Raw genomic sequence first — 24,349 nt, forward strand, 5'->3', positions numbered from 1 at the left:
TGAGATCAAGGCCTGCATCTGATCATGAGCTGGGAAGACCGCAGAGGTCTTGTGTTGTCTCTTAAATAGTGACGCTGACTTCGTCTTGGTGGTCTCTTCCTCTTGAATCTGTAGGGTTTCTAGTACTGCTCTGATTAGGCTGTCTATGTTGGGGGCTGCGCTGACGGCATTGTCCTCTTCGTCTGAGTTGGGCGTGGAAGAAGAGGAAAATATTTCTCCTTCGCTCGCCTCCTCTTCGTCAGATGAAGGGATAGATAGTGAGTCGCTGGTGGTTAGTGCTGGACGACTGGACATCCTCTTTCGCTTCTTGCTAGTGTTAGGTGAAGAAGTTAGTTTGGTTATCATCTTGTCAATGGATGATGTCAGTTGCGGTATGCATTGCAAACTGGCCAGGGACTGTGACAGCGTGACTGCCCAACCTGGGACGTCAGAGGAGCCCTGAGGGTCAGTGGCCCTTGTGGGTGAGGGAACCCTGGGTGCCCCTTCTGAGGTTGCCGCGGAGCATGAAGCAGTGGTGTCAGATGATAGGGGCAGAGCTGGGCTGCAAGTTGAACAGAGCGGTTCAGTTTGGCCCTCTCTAAATTTGGTAAGGCATTTTGAGCAGGCAAAAAAGGACACCGCATGGTTAGGATGTCTGCCCCCCCTAGAGAAAAGATCCCCCCTACCGTCAGTCATGCTGGTTGCCTGGAGTAGCACCGCAGAGTGCTGATGTGTGGAGAGAGAGAAGAGGGGTGTCCGCACTCCCTGTCCCCCAGGTGAGTCCCCTGAGTTGCTGGCTGCTTCTCCCTGTGAGCCCGACCGCGTTGTGGGGAGCGCGAGAGTGGCGCGAAGAAGTGGCGCGAAGGAAGGGCGCGCACAAGTGACGTCACGCTGGCCGCGCCACCGGCTGAGGCGCGTAGCCGGCCAGAGCGCAGAGGGCAGAGCGGAGCCGACGTGGGAGGCTGCAGTCGCACGGGGTCATGTGGGTAGGAGTGCGGCACAGGCAGGCAGGTAGGGGGGTTCTAGGGGTTGAGCGCTCACCTTACCGCTTGATAGGGGAGCGCCGATGCGGAGCATTTGTCTCCCTTACCTGTGCCCTGACAGGGCACGGATCGATATTCCCGCGGGGGGGGGGGGGGCTAGCTCTCAGTGAGCAGGCTAGGCTGACACGGCTTCGCCCCGGTTGTTAGTGCTAACCACTAACCGCAGATTCCTTTGATGGGCCTACCTAGAGGCCACTCCTAACCTCCTGAAGGCAGGACACTGAAAGAACTGAATCCCTTCCGGGTTGAGAGGGGATAAAGGGGAGAGGAGGAGGAGGGTCCACAACTCTGTTCTTCAGTGTCCTGCCTCCTGATGGGAGGGGCCCTTTACCCCATGGTCCCTGTGTCCCCCTAGACGTGGGAGAAATTAAAGTCTATTGCACATCTGTTTCACGCTTGAGGTAGCCAAGGCATGTGGGTACCTGACCTTCCCCAATGAAAACAGTTAGTGGTTTCCTTCTTTGCTTCATTGTCCAATGAGCGTCTCTGCTGACACTAACTGCAGTCATGTATTAGCATTATAGCTTTGGCCATGTATTAGCGGTAATTGAAACACCCACATCTTGATTCTTACACTGAAGGGAGGCTTCACTAGTTGTTATCATTCAGTGGTGATTGAACCCCCCCACATACAGTCACTCTACACAGCGATTTTAAAGATTTGTTTTTAAAGATCGTTTCAGCCAGGCACTTGGATTTGGCAAAATCAGTATCCTGCTGAAAAAGGCTGAATCCCAAACCAAATCTTGGATTTGAGGCATCCCTAATTTCTACTGGACATTAAGGGGTTCATTAGGAACTTATGTCATTTTTAAACTACAGACAAAAGATTTGAGGGATCTGTGTGGCTCTTTACAATGCAGAATATTGCGGCACCAGGTAATGGAAAAATACAAAGGATTTAATTCCTTTTACAACATACAACAAATGCATTCAACTAAAAAGCAAACATCTAAAAGGCACACTAAGTTAAACACTATTTAACACTTATTAGTCCGTTGAATTGCAATAGAGGACTCCACTTACTAGCCACATTCACAAACAGCTGTAAAACCCCCAGCAAGTACATAACCAAAAGAGGAAATCTATTTAGAATGTACCTGGTTATTTCTTCTGGATTTCTGCTTCCTGTGCACCATAACTTCTGAATATCTTCCAGTTGAGTGGGAAGTATGTCCATTATGTTTATAAAAAGCATACACTGAGGGAAGCTATGCTCACGGGGAAGATCTGCATAAGAACGCATACAAAATATTACAGTTGCTGATATATTTATAAAAAAACAAAAAGACAGAACTTGGGTTGTATACATTAAGGGGGGCAGAATTTTTCAATGATTATACTTAGATCTCGTTTCCATGAGATGAAGCTATATTAAATACACGTTAATTATTCCAATAGTTCTCCTTTAAAGAGGACTCTCAGTTACAGACTCTCACTTGAGCAAAAAGCCTGCAATTAGCAGTCTTAAAAAAAAGCAAAACATGTTCAGAAAGGTACCCTGAATATGTTTACATGTATTGGTTTTATGGGTTAAGATTACCTTTAAGACAAATTTAAATGCAATTCGAAGCAAACTGTTCCATTTAAAATACAACAAAGTTATTGCCAGAAACACTACCTAAACAATCCCCTAACACTGACTCCACAAAAGATGTGCAAGAAAGAAGCTGGAGAATCAGAGGATCGAGAGCCACCAGAAAAACGCGAGCAATTTCATTCTTGTGTGCCTCAGAGATGGGTGATGCATACAGACTTGGGGGAAACTGACTGGAAGACAAAAGTTATAAAGATTTAAAAAAAAAAAAAAATGCAAAAAATGACCATTACCATTTCTTTTTAAATTAAACATGCACTACTGCTTTCTTATACATTTGAGGAAAAAACTTTACTGAGCTGTAACTTTTACACTAACTAGAGTTCTATTATTGGTGATGATCTGAAGAAGCTGTTTCAATAGAATACATGGCTAGCATTTGTCTAACACACAGATAAGTTTGCATTCCTTTTGACCCGTTGAAGAAAGAATCAGGTGTTCCAGGTGATCTGGACACTGAAGAGGCAGCAGCACAAATGCTTTTATTTTTCGGTTACCCTTACCTGTGTATCTGAATATATAGCTGGTGCAGGCGGGTACAAGATCCAGACAAAAAAGGCAGAAATTCCTAAAAGTGATTAGACTTTGTTAGTATCCAAAGAGCAATTAAACCTGACACAGAGTCTCTGCACATATTTATGTAAATGAATATACAACCATCCTCCACACATAGGGGGAGATTTACTAATCCACGAACAGTCCGAAGGCATCCAAATGCGTTATTTCGTAATGATTGTTATTTTTGTGACTTTTTCGTCGCCGTCGCGAAAAAGTCGCACAAAATCCGAGAAAGTCACGACTAAAAAATCACGACAAATAAGAAAAATCTCGACGACGACGAAAAAGTCGCAAAATTTTCGTTTCCAATACGATTTTTTCCATTTCGGGATTCGGATTCGTGGATTAGTAAATCTGCCCCATAGAGTAGTTTGTTAGCATTCTTCCTCCTAGCTGCCATTACCAAAGCTGTTCACCATATCTAAAACACACATACAGTGCCTGCACTAGAGGGGTTATTTACAAACACGAACTTTGAACATTGCACTCAGCTGTTGCAGACTAGCCACAGGCCTCTGTGCTCCTATTCAGAGTAAAATGACCTTGGCAAGCTGGCATATCCCTGCTAACTTGCAAGTTAGGGAGCTGAAGAAGATGAATTCCATGACAGGGCCCTGTTGCGCCCTGGAGAAAATAAAATTACCCTTAGGTGGTTTGGCACCCAAGGCAAAACTAGCAAATTACCCCCTACTTTTATCCACTGTTAAATTCTTTCTCTGCCTTGCTTCTCTGTCTGACCACTGTCTTACACCCTTTTTGCTGTAATACAATTAATTAAATAACACACTGGTACAAATATATTCAAATTGTGCTAATTGGTTCAAACTTTCCTGATGTTCTGTAGCTGTACTTTAGCAAAGTGAACGCACAAAATTGTAAACCTATTCAAATTACTTACCTTTGTGTAGTGAACTAGTGAATTGGCAAAGAACCGGCACAGTTTTGCAGTCTTTTGGAACAACTTCTGGTCTGTGTTTTCCTGCCAAAATACAGCATTTTCTATTGAAAATGCTTTTCTTATATATCATCACAAATCACACCATAATGAGTTTGCTCTGCATATTTACATTTGTGGGGTTTCATCATCCCTTGAAGCATCCATACACTCAAAAAAAAAAAAAACTTGCCCCATTGGGACATCTTGGGTCCAAAACCTTACAATGATTAATAACATGTATTTATAAAGAGCAAACATTTTTTTGCATCACTGTACATTAACTAGTTTCTAGAATAATGAATAAGGATACAGCCACAGTGTCATCTTGTCTACAGAGCGAGCTTTGCTTTTGTGTTTAGAGCTTGTTTCCGCTCAAAAAAAAAAAAGCTAATCAAATTCCTATACCTCAATCTTACCACTGCCAAGCTACATCCCTGTCATGACACAATAAGAGCAATGTATAATTACCTGTGATCCCGACACTTGCATGTGTTCTGCTAGTTGGAGGCAAGACTGGAAAGACAGAAGAATATCATCACACAATCCATTTACAATGTCATGATGACGTAGATGGCTTTCAACTGATGCATGGTGCTTCAGACTCTGTCTGGAACAGAAAAAGGCACTTTAGAACAATGTAAAAAACCAAGGGCTAAACAATTTTTTTTGATTTAATAATGCCATATGAAAGTTAACAAACTCACACATTTATTAACGTTGATACCTGTCAGAATCCGTCTAAGCTTTTGAAAAGTCAACATTTTGCTCTATGAGAAGATGTTGCACAGAGCAGCTCAGTAGCTCCCTGGTGTGATTCACAACAAGGAAGAAAGGATTCAAACATTTGTTTTCTATGCCACTGTCCCTGTCTTTCACACAGTGTACCTCTCAGTATTATGCAATAATGTGCAGTATTATATTAGTCGTAATATCTGTCATTTTTCTATTTCTCTACTTTCACCTAATGAGAAGAGAGGACAGGACCATAGAAGTCTATACTGTGGGCAAATTAAGCTCTTCTAGATAGCTGATAATGAAAAAAAATTCAATATTCTGACAAAAGTATATATAATCATGAAGTGCTACAGGCCAGATATAGATCAGTTAATTTTCCTTGTCACTGTAAATTCTATTTGCCTTGTATCTAGTGATCCTTTTAATATGGGGAAGTGTCCTACATAAACAAATCAGAAATAGTCACTAATCACAATTAGTTTTGAGAGGTACAAAGACAGATATTGCACAACAGAAATTTTAATATCAACTTCACTGTCCAACATACATATATATATTGCCTTTAGAAGCACTAACAAACTCACCTGCACTCATGCAGGTAACAATTTATTTTCTTAGCAAGTTAAATCCCTGTATCTTCCTTTTGCAAAATAAAAAGGTATTTTATTGAGGTCTGGTCAGTAAAACAGAATATTGAACATTTTCTCAAAGACTTACTTGATAATAAACTTCCATGTGTTAGCGTGCAGAGCATGATCCATTTTAGACACAACTGAACAAATTTCTAAAACCATATGCAGCACTGAAATGACAAAACATTTAAAAAGTTAAGAGAGATTGAGAGAGTGCATTTAACAAGTTGCCTTAATGCAATGTTTCAGCCCACATAGGAGCTATTATCAAGCAGCCCATTAAAGGTTAGGAATCTTTTACACAAAATGCGTGAGACCTCAGAATACCTTAGGACTACTAAAAAGCCTTTGTCTGGCTTTAAATCTTTAACCTTGAAATGCACTGCAAAGCAATTCTATTTTACGTAGATCAGAAAATGCCTGCAACATGGTCAGAAACCAACCTGCTACCATATCAGCAGTCTCCTTTTCTAAACCTAAAGGGTTTACATTGGTTTTATCTAGTAGTTCCATTATGTGCTTCTGAAGAGAAACGGCTTCCTTGAAGAGAGCTTGCAGCAGGTCAGAAACCAGATGGAGGCGGCCACTGTACAACGAATCACTGTCCTGCCATATATAAAAAAAATTATCAAAGTCTTATTAGTTATGATATTTACAATTCAACAGGAGTAGAAGATATTGCTGTTTGTTTGGAAATTATTTTTCTCAGACTGCAAACTGTAATTCATATAAACAATTGCCTGACTAGCAAATCAGTGAACTAGGGTGATTCAGTTATTAGAAACCCACTGATACAGACTTTTTCTACACTCAAGAAACTGAAGTATACTAACTGTCCTCTACTGTACTGAAACAACACATTTATAATTAGTTTTCCCCAAAAAAAACTGGATAAAAAGTTTGTGCATATATACTGGTATCATTTATTAAAACATTTGCAAAACGCAGTAACATACCTTACAGTGACAGAATGCTGTTCTAAGAACATGCAGAACAGATTTAGGAAGCGAATGGACATTTTCCAAATTCAAAGATTCTTCAAATGAACAAACTTGTCGGACAAATGCAGTTAAAGAACCCAGCCAGTGAACCATGTTCTGCATGCAAAAAAAAAATGTTCTAGATTAACAGAATAAAATTACATTAAAGATATATATGCTTACAACAAATGATGTGCCCAACCTGAAGCAGGTCTAGATACCCAGAAGCTAAAACAAAATGCATATTAAGTTGTCCCCAGGTAGTGTGCTTTTTAGGCTTACTTGAATGGAAACGGGTATATATATTTTGGCCTTTTATATATTTGTTTGAATTATTTCTATCTACATGTGCACTTTTTATATTGCTTTCGGGTCATTCAGGCTGGGGTTTATACAATTTCTAATAATGTAAATTACTCTTGGGTCTCTTGTACTCTTTGCATGTTCGGTTTTGCTTTTTTATATTATCTGGAATTCTTTAGACACGTTTGCCATGTACTGTAATGGTACCTTGGCTGATATTTTTCTGGTTTGCACTTAAGTGAGACTAACCTTAAACTGCACTACACATTGGTCTTCTTTTCAAACACAAACAAATAAAAAAATCTTATTTATAATTTAACATACACTTAAATGGGTGGAATAAAAAATGAATACATGCTGATGATAGCAAGTTCCCCATAGTAACCAATAAACAGTAAATACAACCATGTGTGTCCCTTCTGTTACAGCCTGTTGAAGACACAGAGCTACAAGTAGTAGCTACTTGTTGCGGCTATTAAAATAGATAATGCTGGTTTTAGAGGAGACAATTCTCAGTATTGTCTATGGCAAGGTATTTTTTGGAGCTTAGTAGCCATGGAAAATTAGCTGCTACTAGTAGCAGAGTGTGTATTCACCCTAAAGGTGACCATAATCAAGCCATTACAATCTGCAGACTTGGCCTCTTGAGATTTAGTGAGCACCTTAAAGACTCATGTATGAGGCCCTCCTGATAACCTGCCCAAAAGGTGGGTTTTGATCTAACAGTACACCACCAGAGAAGATTACTGTCTGCTGATAGCTGCATTATATTACCATATTAGGTGCTTCCCATTTAAAAAGAAGTAGAACAGAAATGTTATATTTTACACAGCCCAAGGCAACCACTAGTTTCAAAAAAATTACTTGGGTGGATAGGCATGGTCCATTTTAATATAGTTAGTTAATATTGGCAGTTTCATGCAATTAATTTGCATGTTTATATTGAACTTCTGTAGCTTGCTGTAGGTAAAAGATCCTGAAGTGATAATGACGCTAAAATTAGAGCACTGGTAAAATATGGGCAATCCTATTCTAATACATACATTCTTGGTGTCTGTCAAAGTACCTGTTGGATTCCTTTCTTAAACTGGAGTAAAATACAATCATACAGGTGGACAAATTTAGAAGAGATATAATTGCTTTAAAAAGGAAAACCCAAAAGAAAATGTAACAACTTCAGGACATGTACCTGCAATATATTTCGCAATGAAGATTTCAAATCTGTGTTTTGACTTGATAATCCAGATGCTTGGCTTGAAATTTCATGAACTAAATTGTCAAATAATTTAACAGCCTAGGAAACAATAAGCACAACTCATCAAAAACATATCATTAAAGGAGAACTATACTGTTGAATATGGGTAGAATTGCCATATTTTATATACTGATTTTTGCACCACCATAAAGTTCAGAATCTCTATAGTAGTACAGACCCAGGCCTTCAAATTTGTCACAGGAGCTCTCCATCTTCGATTCTGTTAGGAGCCTCTGTGAGACTCACATGTTCAGTGTGCTCTGGGCAGCCATTGACAAGCTAAACTTATCATTAAGCAGAAAATGAGGTGTAACTGTCAAATAAGCAGATGCCAAGGGGCTGATTATTACATTCTGATGCTAACTGCACTGGTTTCTGAGGTGCTTTGTACTAATACTATGATTTACTAATTAGCCTTACATTATAACATTTATAATCTATATATAGAGTATATTCTGCCTCCTTAAGCGGAGGTCACTGAAAACAGTACAGAGCATGTTTCGAAAAGAAGATGGGGACCTACTGTGGGTAGCCACAGATGTTTATTGCTTAAGGGTAGTGGTTGCCTTGGGCTGTGTAAAATATAACATTTCTGTTCTACTTCTTTAGTTAAGCTTTAGTTCTTCTTTAAGAAGGGAAATGTAAGGTAGTGTATCAGAAGTCTCGTTTTATAGAAGACTAAAACCCCTTTAGACTAATGCCAGACGAGGCATAGGGCGGATATTTCTGCCCTACGCCTCCTACACGTGCCTGCACCCGAATGAATGAGATACGCTTGGGTGCAGGCACATGTAGCCGAAATACACATAAAAATGCGACAATGCAGCTTTTCTGCTTGCTGAAAATATCCACCCTACGCCTCGTCTGGCATTAGCCTTATACCATTTCAGTCCCATAAAGGGGTTAACAAATTTCACCTGCTCTAGCTGGCTCATTCAAGCCCGTGTCCATTACTTCCCTACTGATGTTGTGTTCACCATTATAGAACATTGTGGGACATTTTGAATGCAATTCTCTTTTCAAGGATAAACACGGCAATCAAAACTCCCTTTCCCACAGGCAGCTGCTTCCCATTCAACTTAAATGAAAACGTATTAATTACAAAACATGGGCAAGCAGGTGTGTATCACTCACAAATATGGAAGTCTGTACCCTGTCTACCATCACCCATACGATACTGGCTTGCTAGCATGTGTTTTTTCCATGGATACATTTTGTTCCCTTGCAATCAGCCTACTCACCAGCGATCCTTTCTGCGTTTCCCTGTGGTGTGTTCCTCTGCTTTCCACAACAGGGAAGCACATCCTCTTCTTCCTAATGTGCCATACTCAGTTGGCACTTACATCCACCAGTGTAAGTACGGGCACATTAGGAAGAATATGGTGCATTTTTTTCTGCGCTTCCCTAAAGTGGAACGCAGAGGAAAGCAATGCTTGTGAGTACGAGCCCTAACATTTTTAGTTGGTTCAGAATTTTTCCCTTGTCAAGCACCTTCCTTGTAACAAGAAGCAGGTTTTCTATATTAGTAGTCCCTAGCAGCACCACCAACGATGAGTGGTAAGCATGTGCTTTGGGTAACTGCATATTACTCAATATGTTAATATTTGTTGTTACTACAAACCTTTGGCAAAACTTTTGATAACACACTCTGTTCCAGCTCCAGCACACTAACATGCGGCAAAAACATTTCAGTTAGCAGGTTAAATACCCCTGAAAGAGAAGGAAATCACTGCTCTATTAAATCTGAACCTGGTGCAGCCACATTACTTTATACATCTTATGCTATAGAGATCATACTGAAAAGATTATTATCAGCAGTTTATGATATTTTTGTGTTTGCATGTTGGATTCATGCTTGTCTTTATAAAGAAGTTAATTTTCTGATACAAATGTGCCGACAATCTAGTTCTAAACAGAATGTAAGTGACCTTTAAAGGGCCCCGGTGCACGGTTATCAGCTGTATAGTCTATTTTCCACTTCAGGAGTAACATGCATTTGAATTTAATTATCCACCATAAACGAGAATTGGACCTTTGCATGTGATTTCCTAAATATCATTCTGAATTGAACTATATAGTATATGATCTCATTGTGTGAACTAAACCATGCAATGCTTCTTCAGTACCCTTTATGAAACATGATTAAAGTGAATATGACACTTCTAAATATTCTGCACCAACATACAGTTCTTTGCAAGTTGTTTTGCAACATTTGTTCACTTCTACCTGTCTGGAAATACAAAGGAACTGCATACATGAGTATTAAGTCTCCCTCCTTCATTGGTAAAGGTTCTAGATTAAACACAATCTACATACCCCAAAACTACTTCCCTAATGCTTACCCCTATGGCACGACCTGGCTGAAACAAAGACGTGTGTCACTATGTTATCTTCCTGACCGTGATCAAAATTAAAACACCAGTTCAGTGCTGTTATTTTTTTTTTAACCTGCTTCAATTTCCATACCGGCAGCTCACAAATATATCTTGCCTTCTTACAATCATTGAACCATATTTCATAAACTGCAGACTCCTTACTTAAAAGCATATGAAGAAGCTTGAAAAACGTATTTTTGAGAAAAAAATATTTCATCAAAGCAATGATCTCCCTTTAAAAAGCATAAACTGATTTTCAAAGTACATGGAAAGGACAATAATGCAAAATACTGTCACCAGTTTTACTTACGAATATCCTCTGTCCAGCTCTCTGAATTCTGATACATGGAGTAGAAATCGTTAAGGAAACCTGCAATATTATAGTTAAGAACAATGATATGGTCCTACTAATAAACACTGGTAACATTTAGTGCCTGCTATGGCAGCTGTTTCATCAGAGTCCATAGGGATACAATCCCCTTTAAAGAGCCAACAGAATTATTTTTTGCAAAGAACAGGACTTTTTATCGAGTGATTAAAAACTGCAAATACAAAGACTTCAATAAAGTGAAGGAGACAGAACACAGAAAGGCAAAATTGTTATGCTGTCTTGATTTTGCTTTAATCAGGCCTGTCCACCAAGTTTAGATATATTCATCCATGTGTATTTCTCCTGTTGCTGTGGAACCACAGCACTAACATAGGAGTTGTATTATAACAGCTGCAGGAGGAACTAGGTGGCATTTAGGAGAGGCTGCCCCATAATCCACAAGTTTACCTCTTGGCAAGGCCTGGCTGTCAGATAATTTGTGTCAGCAAAAAAGCTGTGGGGGTATAAATGGGCAGGTTTAAGACAACTCGTCACTGACAGCATAGGAAATAACCATGGCGGAGACAGGCTGTGTGTTGTAGGATACACTTATAGCAGCCACCAATGTAAAACACAATGTTCCTACAAAGACTAAACTTATAGTCTCTTACCCCATAAAACCCTGACCCTTGTTACCAAAGGCTTAATAAATAAGTCCAGTTATGACGGCAATGCTGATTAGAAAGAGAGGAGCAGATGATGGTGTTGGTATGAGAGATTCCATTCACATTATTATTATTATTGTCATGTTACAAAGCAAAACTTTTACTGATATGCTTTGAAACAAGATTCAGAGAGGGTGTCATTAAATACAAATGCATGGGGCACCCAGAGGGCAAGGACCTGTCCCTATGGGGCATTTTATTATACTAACAGTTCACTCTGGGAATGTTGTTTAGAACATAACTGTATTCGGGGTGATACCCCTTTAAGCCAAATGATTATGTTATTTTCAAGTGCAAAGATTACATTGCCTACAGTCTGTCAGGCTCACATGTCACTAATGTCCAACTGACTGCTTCGTCCCTAAGCCCAGTAGTAACATTGGGCTGGAGCAGGATGCTGGGATGTGCAGCAGAGGATGCTGGGATGTGCAGCAGAGGATGCTGGGATGTGCAGCAGAGGATGCTGGGATGTGCAGCAGAGGGCACACACTGGAGCATGCTGGGATGTGCAGCTGAGGGCACACACCGGACCCATGCCGGGCTGGCATTACTCTTTTGTACCCACCCGCGGGAACAACTATCACAATAACTTAAATAAGGATATGAGAAGTTTGGTTAAACTTCCCGGCAGCTCTCTCCGACACACGTCTGGACTCCAGTGCCTCATTTCCTCCAACAGCTCCGCCTGCGACATCGCACAAGGACCCAAATGCCCCACCGCAGGCAGAGTTAATAGAACTGCCCCTGAGAAGAACCCGCCAAAGCCCCGAAACCAACTCTCGCGAGAGGTGCATGTCTCGGCGCTGAGGGAAGTGGCCCGCGTTGCTAGGCGCTCTCTTGTGTTGCTATGTGCTCTGTACAACTACTGCCTGCAGGGGCAATAGCGCAGCGCCTAGTAGTCATTATATATATTATTACCCCTCTACTTTTCACTGTGACATGCGCATGTAGCGTAAGGGCTACGTTCCCAAAGTAAAAGTTTCATACCTTCTGATACACCAAAACATTACAGGGATTCATTTTTTGTACATTTTTTTACTGTATAGACAACATGGCTGGAGTAAGGGGTAGGCAGCAGGGTACATAGCCAGTGCGCAACTATTTTGGAACAGGGATGGCAAGGAAATGCACAATTGTTCTCTCTCTTTCTCTGGTGTCCCATTTTTGCAACCACAGCCCCTATATACCACTCCAATCTGACTACATTTGGCAGGTTATTTAAAGTTTGGACACGTTTCTGGGGGTTTGGGGTCCTGTTTTATGTGTTAATACAGTTTTGCTGAAAAAGGTGAAATTGCCCTTTGCTGCAAATCTCAGTTCCCCCAAGAGACTTGTTAAGCTTATTAGTTACAATTGTATCTCAGTGCAGGGGGGGCTTTTTACCTTTCTGGGCTCTCTGCCAAAAGCCCACTTATTTAATTAAAAGCGAGAAACAATGTATCTAAGTGTAGGTGACGCTCGTTAAGATTTCTGGGCCAAAAGCAACTTTTAATTAAATTTGTATCTTTTTTAGCTTCAGTGCAGGAGATCAAAGGGAAATGAGGGACTTTTCAGTAAGGCTAATGTCAGACCAGGCATATGGTGTATATTTTTGGCAAGCTGAAAAACGCTTGCCGAAAATACCGCCATACACCTCCTACCTGTGCCTGCACCCGAGCATATTCCATTAATATGTTCTGCTTTGCTCTGATTGGATCTTTCTTCTTGTGGATTCTCCACTCAGAGCACAGCTTTCTTGACAGACAGTAAAATTGACCAATCAAAGCACAGATGCAGACAGGGCTCGGGAGATATAACAAACTGAAGGCAGTGCAGAAATGAAGACTGAAAAGAAGAAACTGCAGACTGTAAACTTTACCTGAGAACTAACTCTGAACTTTTGCTGCAGATTTCATCCCACTCCCACAGGTACTGTACAGTTCTAAAGGCTGAATCACTAGCTGATATTAAATTGTTTTTTTGCCTGACCTGACATCTATAATAATTTATAATCTATCACCTGTCCTAACAGATGGAGGGTAAGTTAACTCTTTCCCCCTAAAAAAGCTCATTGTGCTTTTATATATCTGTTGTTGTTGTTTTTTGCACTTACTATTTTTTTTGTCATTGTTTTGTCATTTCTAGTTAGTTACAGTGGGGCCAATGTTGTGTATCTGTGCGAGTGTTATAGTGCCAGGGCCTGAATATCTGCCATCAGTACCCACTGCCTCTCACTGCATATAATGTGCTGGTTTGTAAATACAAACTACGTCTCACTGTATATAATGTGCCTGGGGTGTCAGTACCCACTGCCTTTCTTGCTATAAAACTAACGTGAACACATCTAAAGGGGAGGTTCACTTTTAAGTTAAATTTTAGTATATTATAAAATGGCCTATTCCTAGCAACTTTGCAATTGGTCTTCATAATTAATTATTTTGAATAATTTGCCTTTCACTTCTGCCTCTTTCCATATTTCAAATGGGGGCCAAAAATTATTGCAGCGAATCCACTAAATCTCACATTAGCTGTAGGTCAGTCTATATATGGCCCATCTTTAGCCTCCCCAAACAAAAAAGTCAACCTCCGCCTATGATGGCCATTGACACACAAATACATTACCTATGATTATCTTTTCATGTACAGAGACCTGGCAATTCCAACTTGATACTCATGTACCATGGATATTAGCTGCTTTGGCCAGTGCATGGTATATTAGCAAATAGAATGAGACATTAGAAACAGAAAGGTGGTCATGCTGAGAATCATTAGATCACCTCATGTATGGACACCTTTAATCTCAGCAGTGACATTCTGGAGGATGTAGTTCAATTGGAGGGCTGCAAATTTGACAGCTCTGATGATATTGATTGACTTTGTCATTGGTTTTACCCCAAGGCAAATGCACTCTATGCGTTTACACAGAAATCTCTGATTTTAATTTGGGATCACAGGCAATGTGCAGCTTTAACCACCATGCTTAGCAGTAGGGGCCTTGTTAGTTCAAAAACCCCAAACCTCCACTATGTTCACCACTTCATTTTGTACAATGTGTGTGCTGCCTAGGTATTTTTGTTTAATGTATACCGGTCCATCAGATAGACGTGCTGGAACATATCATCACCATATCTGGTGCATTGTTAGAGGAGGAAGTGAAGAGAAGCTGCAATGCCTTTACACTCCAGCCTGCTCCAGTTATTCAGGGTGTCAGCTGCAATGAACTGAACATTGACCATACACATCCAACTCAAATGGGGAATGCCTTATAGCAATGATCCCCAACCAGTGGCTCACAAACATGTTGCTCACCAACTCTCCCATTGACCTTAAAGCAGAACTGGCAGAATTACTAGCTTTGGGGTATATTTATCATGCTGTGTAAAAAGTGGAATGAAGCTTTACCAGTGATGTTGCCCAGGGCAACCAATCAGCAATTAGATTTCAACAGTTAGAGAACCAAAGCAAATCATCTGATTGGCTCCTATGAGCAACATCACTGGTAATGTTTCACTCCACTTTTTATACAGCATGATAAATATACCACTAAGCCAGGTGTACTGCCAAACAGAGCCTCTAGTAGGCAGCCAGTCCACATAGGGGCTACCAAATAGTCCATCACAGCCCTTATATGGAACCCCCAAGGAAAGGTTAATGCTTTTGTTGCTCCCCAACCTTTTTTATTTAATTGATAATAGCTAAAAAATAGTGAAAAAAATTTGGGATCACCTGCCTTAGCATTACGGAAGCCCCATGGATGGGGTCCAAAACCGTGTAACCCCCAGGAAGTATGGGGTAGTTGGCAGGAGTGTTAAGGCTACCTCCTTAAGTCCTGCATGGGCTAGTAAGGTGGAGTTACTGTATACGCACCCTAAAAAACCATCTGTTGCTTGTATTGTAAAGGTATATTATGGCCTTAGAACATAGAAGGTAGAGTTTATCACAAGCAATTTAACACTGGGGGGACAGTATTTTAAAAAAACGCTGTGCTTTATTTTAATAGGTGCAACATTTTATATAATCCAGGAAGGAGATAGCATCACTTTAAATAAATAAACATTTTTAATAACCATGGAACCATGGAAATATTATTCCAGGAAAGGCCTGGCATGTTTAACAATAATGCTTCCTAAGCACTGAGACTAAACTTCCTAAGACTTCCCTTTTGGCTGTGTGCAGAAATCACCAGGCTTTGATCTACACGCTTAACAAACCCATTAGAGAAATACAGCTGATATTTTACTGTATCTCCAGTACCCATAATTAGAGTATTGTTTCTCATTCATTTTGTGTAATGGATCTGCTATTTGAATACCAATGATATGAAGGTTTTAATATACATGTAAACATTACTCACTGTTCAGTTATGTGCTATAAATGCAGTTATCTCTATGGGAAATCACATTTGCATGAATGATAACCAGTTGATAGACTTAAGACCTTACCAGAAGAGCCCATCATTTCATTGGCAATGGAATGTGCCTGTTTGATCATGTGGGTCTGTGACAGTGGCTGAACCTAAATATTTAATATTTAATTCTGCTCATTCTAGGATTTTGGTTTAGTTTATACTTGTAACCAGGGACCCCCACAATGTTATGGAAAGTGCCATTACACTCTAATTCTAAACTTATTTCCTTGACACTCTGGTGGGGACTGGGAATGTTATAGTTCATCCATTATAGTTATTTTGTTTCTAAGTAGCACATCTGCACATAAAATGTGTTATTACTTGGTCAAAGTGACCTAATTTAATGGTTGGGTTAATACTTAAATAGCTGCTTTTTCTGTGGCTTCACTTTTGTGCGGTTCGTGTCAGGGGTATGTAAAAGGACAAGTGACTTCCAATCTGACACAGAGCAGAAGCAGCTTTAAAATAACAATCAAAAAGTTTAGGGTAAACTTATAGTGGATAATCTCTGATTGAGAACAGTTTTGTGGTCGAGGCTGAGCAAAAGACAGCTTTTTAACCTGTGTAAGAAACTGAGGGTGTCCAAAAGTATAACATTTCAGTATGATATGAAGAAGGTTTGGCAGGTCTAGAACAGTATAAGAATATTTCTTGTAAGCCTGAGTGGGTGTTGAGCATGTGTTATAGTACCTTCACTATTAACTGCACATAAAAATTGTTTTGAAATAAACTTTAACTTTACTTTTATAGGTTTTTGGTACACTACTTGCTTATCCAAACATTAAACAGATACTGACACCGGAAATTAAACCTTTTTTTATCATAACATTTTGGCTTTAAAGTATTTGCCCAATGCTTTTATATTATCTATCTGATCCCCAATGTTCCTCTATGAAGGGGCGGCCATATCTGTGCAGCAGGAGGCCGTTAGCATTAGAAGCTATAATTGACAGGCTGAGAAGGGACAGTCAGGTTAGCAAAACAGTCAGGTTTAGGGACTTCAAGTAACAATTATTTACAAAAGCAGCCCTATCAGTGAAAAACAATTAACATGACCTATAGGGAATTTTTAGTGTACATTCATATTTTGAAAAGTAGTTTTTTAGTGTCACTGTGACTTTAATAATACCTAAATCAACCAGAAAGTATTCTCTTAGTAATGTGGGAATATGATTTTATAAAATCTTCTCTCATATTAACAGCTTTACTGTTGGAAGCAATTTTAGGTACCTGGACTTCAACTCCTAATACATTTAAATTGTAATGAAAAACAATACAATATGTTACAATGTCCTATTTTATAGATAAAAGTCTTAATAAAGTACTTCTCGGCTTTAAAGGACAAGGAAAGGTTAATATAAATTAAAAGTAAGTCTAAAGGCATTCTTTTTAAGTACTTACTGCATATCTAAATTCCCAGATCCCTGCTTGCTTCTCTGAGATGCTGGCAGCCTACAGCAGTGTGAAGACTACAGTGACATCACTGAAATCTCTCTCCCCTTCCTGTAGGTGCCAGCGGCAGCCTTCCTATTCTCTGAGCATGTGTGTAACTTGATACTGTCTCCAGTTCTGAGCTACACATGCCCACCAGCCAATCAGAAGCGGATCTGCCGGGGGGGGGGGAGGAAATGAAACACATGTGCAGTATGAAGTAAGGAGGGAAAGGAAGGGAGAATACCTTTTTAAAGATGGCTGCCTGTTCAAGAAAACAGATAGAAAATGTGAAGTAAGTGTGACTGAGTAAATATTTGATTAGGTGAGCCAAAAGTGTGGTGTTTTTACTAAACGATTGGGCAGTATGCTTTTTAAATTTTGACTTGCATTCTCCTTTAAGAATAAAGCCCAGTGTGTAGTTTCACTAGTGTGAAGTCCAGCTGAGCTATTATAATCTTAATGTTTTCATTTTTTGTCTTTTGTTTAAACTTAGATTAAACTAGATTTAAAGGAGAAGGAAAGGTAAAAACTAAGTAAGGCTGATGCCACACCAGACGTATGGCGTATATTTTCGGCAAGCTGAGAAAAACACGTGCCAAAAATATTGCCCTAAGCCTCCTACCTGTGCCTGCAAGCGTTATTCAGCTTGCCAAAAATATACGCCATACGCCTGGTCTGACATTAGCCTCAGCTTTATCAGAAAGCTCTATGTAAATACAGCCATAAGCACTCACAGAAATGCTGCACTGAGTTCTGTCAAAAGAAACAGGATTTGTTGTCTCTTAGTTTTCCTGTGCCAGAGACTGTGCAGCTCTCTCCTCTCTCCTGCTCCCCCCTCTCTCAAGAATGCTAAGAACTCAATCCCCCCCTTAGGAATGTGTGATCTGAGCCATTCAGCAGGAAGCTTCCAGATAGTCTTACAAACTGAGCGTTTACACTAGTCTTGGTGCAGGAGTGAGGCATTATGGGAACTTTCTTTACAGAGCTTAGCGTTTTTTTTCCTATGAGGCTTCTGGTCATCTGAACGGGAGGAATGTGGGGAGAATTAAGGGCACTATTAAGAGAACTGAAGGTATGCCTGCTGCTTGAGATTAACTTTTTATTAGCCTTTCCTTTAAGGAACATTTGTAGTTTATTTAATAAATAAAATAAACACCCAAAATGACATAGGCTTAGTTATAGATTTAGACCCAGACTTGAACAGTATCCTCATTCATGTTGGCAGTGCCAGGCTTGGATGGCCAATAGGGTAGTGTGTCAACAGAGCTTGCACTCCGGCTGGGAGAAAACAATAGTTTGTTTTTCTATTAAAAAATTGCACCCACCAGCGCTGGGCCACCCACACCGGGAGGGAGGCCTTGTCGTCTAATGCACATTTGTAATATGAGCAAGTCTCTCTGCTTGCTTATTATGCACATGCATCTGATATATAGGTGCGGTGGATGCGCCTCACACGTATGTGTAAAATCATCAAATTGTGACACTTATTATGCTCATGTGTGTGCCCAACCTTTCTACTGGTGGGGGTGGCTTAGCACTGACAGGGGCTACTTTAAAAAAAAAATAAAAAAAAATATATATGTATATATATAAATATATATATTGTTTCCCCCAACCGGAGAGTGGGCTCAGATGCCCTTTAAGGTCACATGCATTGGAGCACCAGAAGTGATGCTATCACTAGTGATGACATTTTTTGTGACACAAAACCACCTATAGACTCCAATGGCAGCAAAAAAAAAAAAGTTGTGCGACAGCTGTCTGTGAAAATAAGCTTATTGACTCCAATGTGTTTTATGAATTAAATTGTGCATGCTAGGTAAGATGTGGTGAAGGCAGTTTGCTGTATGGCAACGATACAAATTCTGGGGGAAAGTTATGCATTGTGGGAGGAAAAAAGTGCAAATTACATCCAAAAAGTGCCCCATTGCACACTGCGCAAAAAATACACCATTGTGTAGAGATCAAGTGCAGCAATGAGCAATGTCTGTAAAGCACTACAGAATGTTAGAGCTATGTGAATAAAGAATAATAGCAATATCCTTGACAGATATGTATGTTTATCTGGAAAAGTCATCCTTTCAGGGAGCAATTACAGCATAATAATAATAATATATATATATATATAGCAGCAATAGTCTGCCTTCTTTATCAGCATCTTGCCAATGCTTCCTCCCTTTGTTTATAAAGCAGAAGGTTTCTGAACTTTGTCGCTCTCCCCATCCTCTTCTGGAAAACTGGTCATCATAACAACTATTTTCGAAAAATATCGTTTAGAAGATGCGGGCGCAATTGTTTTGTTAACAGTCAGGACAGGGCAGACTTGCTTCTAATGAGGCCCCATGGCATTTTGTCTAAGTAAGGCAGTTAATCTTTATACTTTATATATTAATTTACCTTGACATTTACTAGTCTTAAGGCACAAAGGGCATGTTGAACACTGCCACTTATACAGTGGCTTGCAAAAGTATTCGGCCCCCTTGAACTTTTCCACATTTTGTCACATTACAGCCACAAACATGAATCCATTTTATTGGAATTCCACGTGAAAGACCAATACAAAGTGGTGTACACATGAGAAGTGGAACGAAAATCATACATGATTCCAAACATTTTTTTACAAATAAATAACTGCAAAGTGGGGTGTGCGTAATTATTCAGCCCCCTTTGGTCTGAGTGCAGTCAGTTGCCCATAGACATTGCCTGATGAGTGCTAATGACTAAATAGAGTGCCCCTGTGTGTAATCTAATGTCAGTACAAATACAGCTGCTCTGTGACGGCCTCAGAGGTTGTCTAAGAGAATATTGGGAGCGACAACACCATGAAGTCCAAAGAACACACCAGACAGGTCAGGGATAAAGTTATTGAGAAATTTAAAGCAGGCTTAGGCTACAAAAAGATTTCCAAAGCTTTAAACATGCCACGGAGCACTGTTCAAGCGATCATTCAGAAATGGAAGGAGTATGGCACAACTGTAAACCTACCAAGGCAAGGCTGTCCCCCTAAACCTACAGGCCGAACAAGGAGAGCGCTGATCAGAAATGCAGCCAAGAGGCCCATGGTGACTCTGGACGAGCTGCAGAGATCTACAGCTCAGGTGGGGGAATCTGTCCATAGGACAACTATAAGTCGTGCACTGCACAAAGTTGGCCTTTATGGAAGAGTGGCAAGAAGAAAGCCATTGTTAACAGAAAACCATAAGAAGTCCCGTTTGCAGTTTGCCACAAGCCATGTGGGGGACACAGCAAACATGTGGAAGAAGGTGCTCTGGTCAGATGAGACCAAAATGGAACTTTTTGGCCAAAATGCAAAACGCTATGTGTGGCGGAAAACTAACACTGCACATCACTCTGAACACACCATCCCCACTGTCAAATATGGTGGTGGCAGCATCATGCTCTGGGGGTGCTTCTCTTCAGCAGGGACAGGGGAGCTGGTCAGAGTTGATGGGAAGATGGATGGAGCCAAATACAGGGCAATCTTGGAAGAAAAACTGGGGCGGAGGTTCACCTTCCAGCAGGACAACGACCCTAAACATAAAGCCAGGGCAACAATGGAATGGTTTAAAACAAAACATATCCATGTGTTAGAATGGTCCAGTCACAGTCCAGATCTAAATCCAATCGAGATTCTGTGGCAAGATCTGAAAACTGCTGTTCACAAACGCTGTCCATCTAATCTGACTGAGCTGGAGCTGTTTTGCAAAGAAGAATGGGCAAGGATTTCAGTCTCTAGATGTGCAAAGCTGGTAGAGACATACCCTAAAAGCCTGGCAGCTGTAATTGCAGCAAAAGGTGGTTCTACAAAGTATTGACTCAGGGGGCTGAATAATTACGCACACCCCACTTTGCAGTTATTTATTTGTAAAAAATGTTTGGAATCATGTATGATTTTCGTTCCCCTTCTCACGTGTACACCACTTTGTATTGGTCTTTCACGTGGAATTCCAATAAAATTGATTCATGTTTGTGGCTGTAATGTGACAAAATGTGGAAAAGTTCAAGGGGGCTGAATACTTTTGCAAGCCACTGTAGTTTTGATCGATATACCCACAATTCCACACTGACTGCTTCTAATTGACATGAAAAGGAGGTCCTGCAGGCTACTCACTGTGATGTCCTTTCAATTTAAGTAGGAAGGGATCCATATTTGGAAACTGGAGGCTTGATAGCAAAATAGGGTTTCCACCTGTCCAGTTTTCACTTGGACAGCCTAGTTTTCAGCGGGGTTGTCCGGAAGAAAACTGCCTGTCCAGATTTCCAAATTAAGAAATCTGGACAGTGCTTTAAGGAGAATGGCTTGGTGATAAGCCAATCATTTCTTCCTGACATCATGGCCCCACCCCCAAAATTTCACCCACCCTACCTCCTGCCCAGATAAAACAGCAGAAGATGGCAACCCTACACCAGGGCTGCCATCAGGGGGGTAGAGAGGGTACTGTTGTGCCGGGCCCGGTGAGAATCTGGTTTGGAATGGGGCCCAGTCGCATTGCAAAAGTTACGCAAATTGCGTACGCTACGTAAATTCCACAAAAGTTGCTTAGCAGCTTTTGAAACTGATGTAACTTGCCTAGAAACTTGCTTATTAGTATATTTATTATTCATTTTAACTATTTATATAAACTGCTTATTAAAGTGAAACATTAGCTGTTTATTTTGGGAGATATTTACTAAATTTTGTTAGTGTCTCCTACATGAACTTTCAGCGGTGAAATGACTGATTATTGGCCCTGCCATCAATATAATTGGGCCCCTACACTTGTGAAATTTACGTAATGTGTGCAAAAACTTACGTTACTTTCAAAGAAACTTATATAACTTACATATGAACTCCACTGACCCCCGAATTAAAAGACTGACTTATTAGCACATTAATTATTTTTACTATGTGTATGAACTACTACTGACTAATAATTGGGCCCCTAAACTTACAGAGTTTATGTAACTAAAGCAAAGACTTATGTAACTTTCAAATCAAGCAATGACAGGGCAGAGCAGGGGCAAGATTGAACTTAGGGCAAACTCTACTGACCGTTAGTGAACTGACCATTAATTAGCACATTAATTAATGAAATTCTTCCTAATAACTGCTTATTTTAGAGTAACATCAGCTGTTTATATTGCAGGCACAAAGGTGGTGGCAAAGATTTTGGCACTGTATGCTTGTGTTCATGGGGGCCCCATAAAATAACTTGTACGGGACCCCAAAGTTTCTAAAGGCGGACTTGCCCTACACCAAAAGCAAATTGCACTGAAGTAGCAAGACACTGACCCTACAGAAACCATTACCATTTGCGGCATATTTTACAGAAAATAAAATGTACAGCAAAAGTCATGCACACATATAGAAAACTTTCCCCATAGCAAACACTTCTCTAACCCAAAGGAAATTATCTACAGAGATAGCCATGGGGTTTTACATTAAATGGATCCCCTGTGGTACTGTTATTGGTAGGGACAGGGGGTAACACATAGTTACATAGGGTTGAAAAAAGACCAGAGTCCATCAAGTTCAACCCATCCAAGTAAACCCAACAGCCACAACCCAACACCCCCCAATCCATACACCCACATACACAAACCACACATACAACCACCAACACTAACTGTAGATATTAGTATCACAATAGCCTTGGATATTCTGATTGTTCAAGAACTCATCCAGGCCCCTCTTAAAGGCATTAACAGAGTCTGTCATTACCACATCTCTAGGAAGGGCATTCCACAGCCTCACTGCCCTCACCGTGAAAAACCACCTACGCTGCTTCAAATGGAAGCACCGTTCCTCTAATCTAAAGGGGTGACCTCTGGTGCGCTGATTGTTTTTATGGGAAAAAAGAAAATCCCCCATCTGCCTATAATCCCCTCTAATGTACTTGTACAGAGTAATCATGTCCCCTCGCAAGCGCCTCTTTTCCAGAGAAAACAACCCCAACCTCAACAGTCTAACCTCATAGCTTAAATCTCCCATCCCCTTTAGTAGCCACAGAATGACACTGCCTGGAATTAGGCAACTTGTTATCAACAAAAACCCCGTAGATCCTTCTCCATTAAGGATACCCCCAACACACTACCATTCAGTAGATACTTTGCGTTTATATTATTTCTACCAAAATGCATAACTTTGCACTTATCAACATTGAACCTCATTTTCCAGTTTGCTGCCCAGTTTTCCAATTTTGTCAAATCGCTCTGCAAAGCGGCAGCATCCTGCATGGAACTTATAGTTTTGCACAATTTAGTGCCATCAGCAAAAATAGAAACAGTACTCTCTATGCCCACCTCCAGGTCATTAATAAACAAGTTAAAAAGCAAAGGACCAAGGACTGACCCCTGCGGTACTCCACTAACAACACTGGTCCAATTAGAAAATGTTCCATTTACCACCACTCTTTGTACTCTATCCTTCAGCCAGTTCTCTATCCAATTACAAATATTATGTTCAAGGGCAATATTCCTTAATTTGATCATTAACCTTCTGTGAGGTACTGTATCAAACGCTTTAGCAAAGTCCAAGTAGATGACATCAACTGCCATTCCAGCATCGAGGTTCCTACTCACCTCCTCATAAAAGGCGACTAAATTAGTCTGGCAAGATCTGTTACGCATAAAACCATGTGGCACAAACTAATAGTATTGTGAACTGCAATGTATTCAAGTACCCTATCCCTTATTACCCCTTCCAAAAGTTTTCCTACTACTGATGCTATTAGTTAAGTGCCTTTAATCTCATGTATTTGCTATTTTCAATACTTGTTGTTGCAATGAATGCCAGTAGAGTACAGAATAAACTTTGCTTACGTTATCTGCCTTCATTTGCTGCAGTGTGTCCACTAGATGGTGCTCTCTCGTTGTAAATAAATCATCAGTAAGTAGTTGTGTATGTATATTATTTATATAACACTACTTGTACATTTTTGTAATATATTAATAGTACAGATAGATTAAACACGGCAATAAATAAATATATACAGTTTAAAAGATTTAATCAGATACTCTGATAGTGCTCCAAAATGTAGGACTAATGTTTAGTTTTGAAGAGCCTGAGAGACACAGATGGATTTAGGCATATAATTTTCAGGGTAAGAGGAACCTATAA

The 24,349-nt window shown here is 40.2% G+C and overlaps 1 protein-coding gene across 2 annotated transcripts in view; it reads right to left on the reverse strand.

Moving 5' to 3' along the window:
- The window catches only part of c1orf112 (chromosome 1 open reading frame 112), a 32,548-nt gene extending 20,290 nt beyond the window's left edge, over nucleotides 1-12,258 (reverse strand). Inside the window, exons 1-12 of one of the 2 annotated variants that reach the window (XM_031899857.1) lie at nucleotides 12,034-12,258; nucleotides 10,705-10,744; nucleotides 9,641-9,729; nucleotides 7,954-8,058; nucleotides 6,438-6,578; nucleotides 5,925-6,087; nucleotides 5,567-5,651; nucleotides 4,583-4,721; nucleotides 4,076-4,156; nucleotides 3,123-3,187; nucleotides 2,644-2,792; nucleotides 2,123-2,252 (exon numbers count right to left, since the gene is read on the reverse strand). In XM_031899857.1, coding sequence (XP_031755717.1) covers nucleotides 2,123-2,252; nucleotides 2,644-2,792; nucleotides 3,123-3,187; nucleotides 4,076-4,156; nucleotides 4,583-4,721; nucleotides 5,567-5,651; nucleotides 5,925-6,087; nucleotides 6,438-6,578; nucleotides 7,954-8,058; nucleotides 9,641-9,729; nucleotides 10,705-10,744; nucleotides 12,034-12,123 — 1,277 coding nt within the window. In that variant the 5' untranslated portion in view covers nucleotides 12,124-12,258. 2 annotated transcript variants of the gene reach the window in all.
- Nucleotides 12,259-24,349: the final 12,091 nt, after the last annotated feature.

The sequence above is a fragment of the Xenopus tropicalis genome, chromosome 4 (genome assembly GCF_000004195.4).
Source record: "Xenopus tropicalis strain Nigerian chromosome 4, UCB_Xtro_10.0, whole genome shotgun sequence".
Lineage (NCBI taxonomy): Eukaryota > Metazoa > Chordata > Amphibia > Anura > Pipidae > Xenopus > Xenopus tropicalis.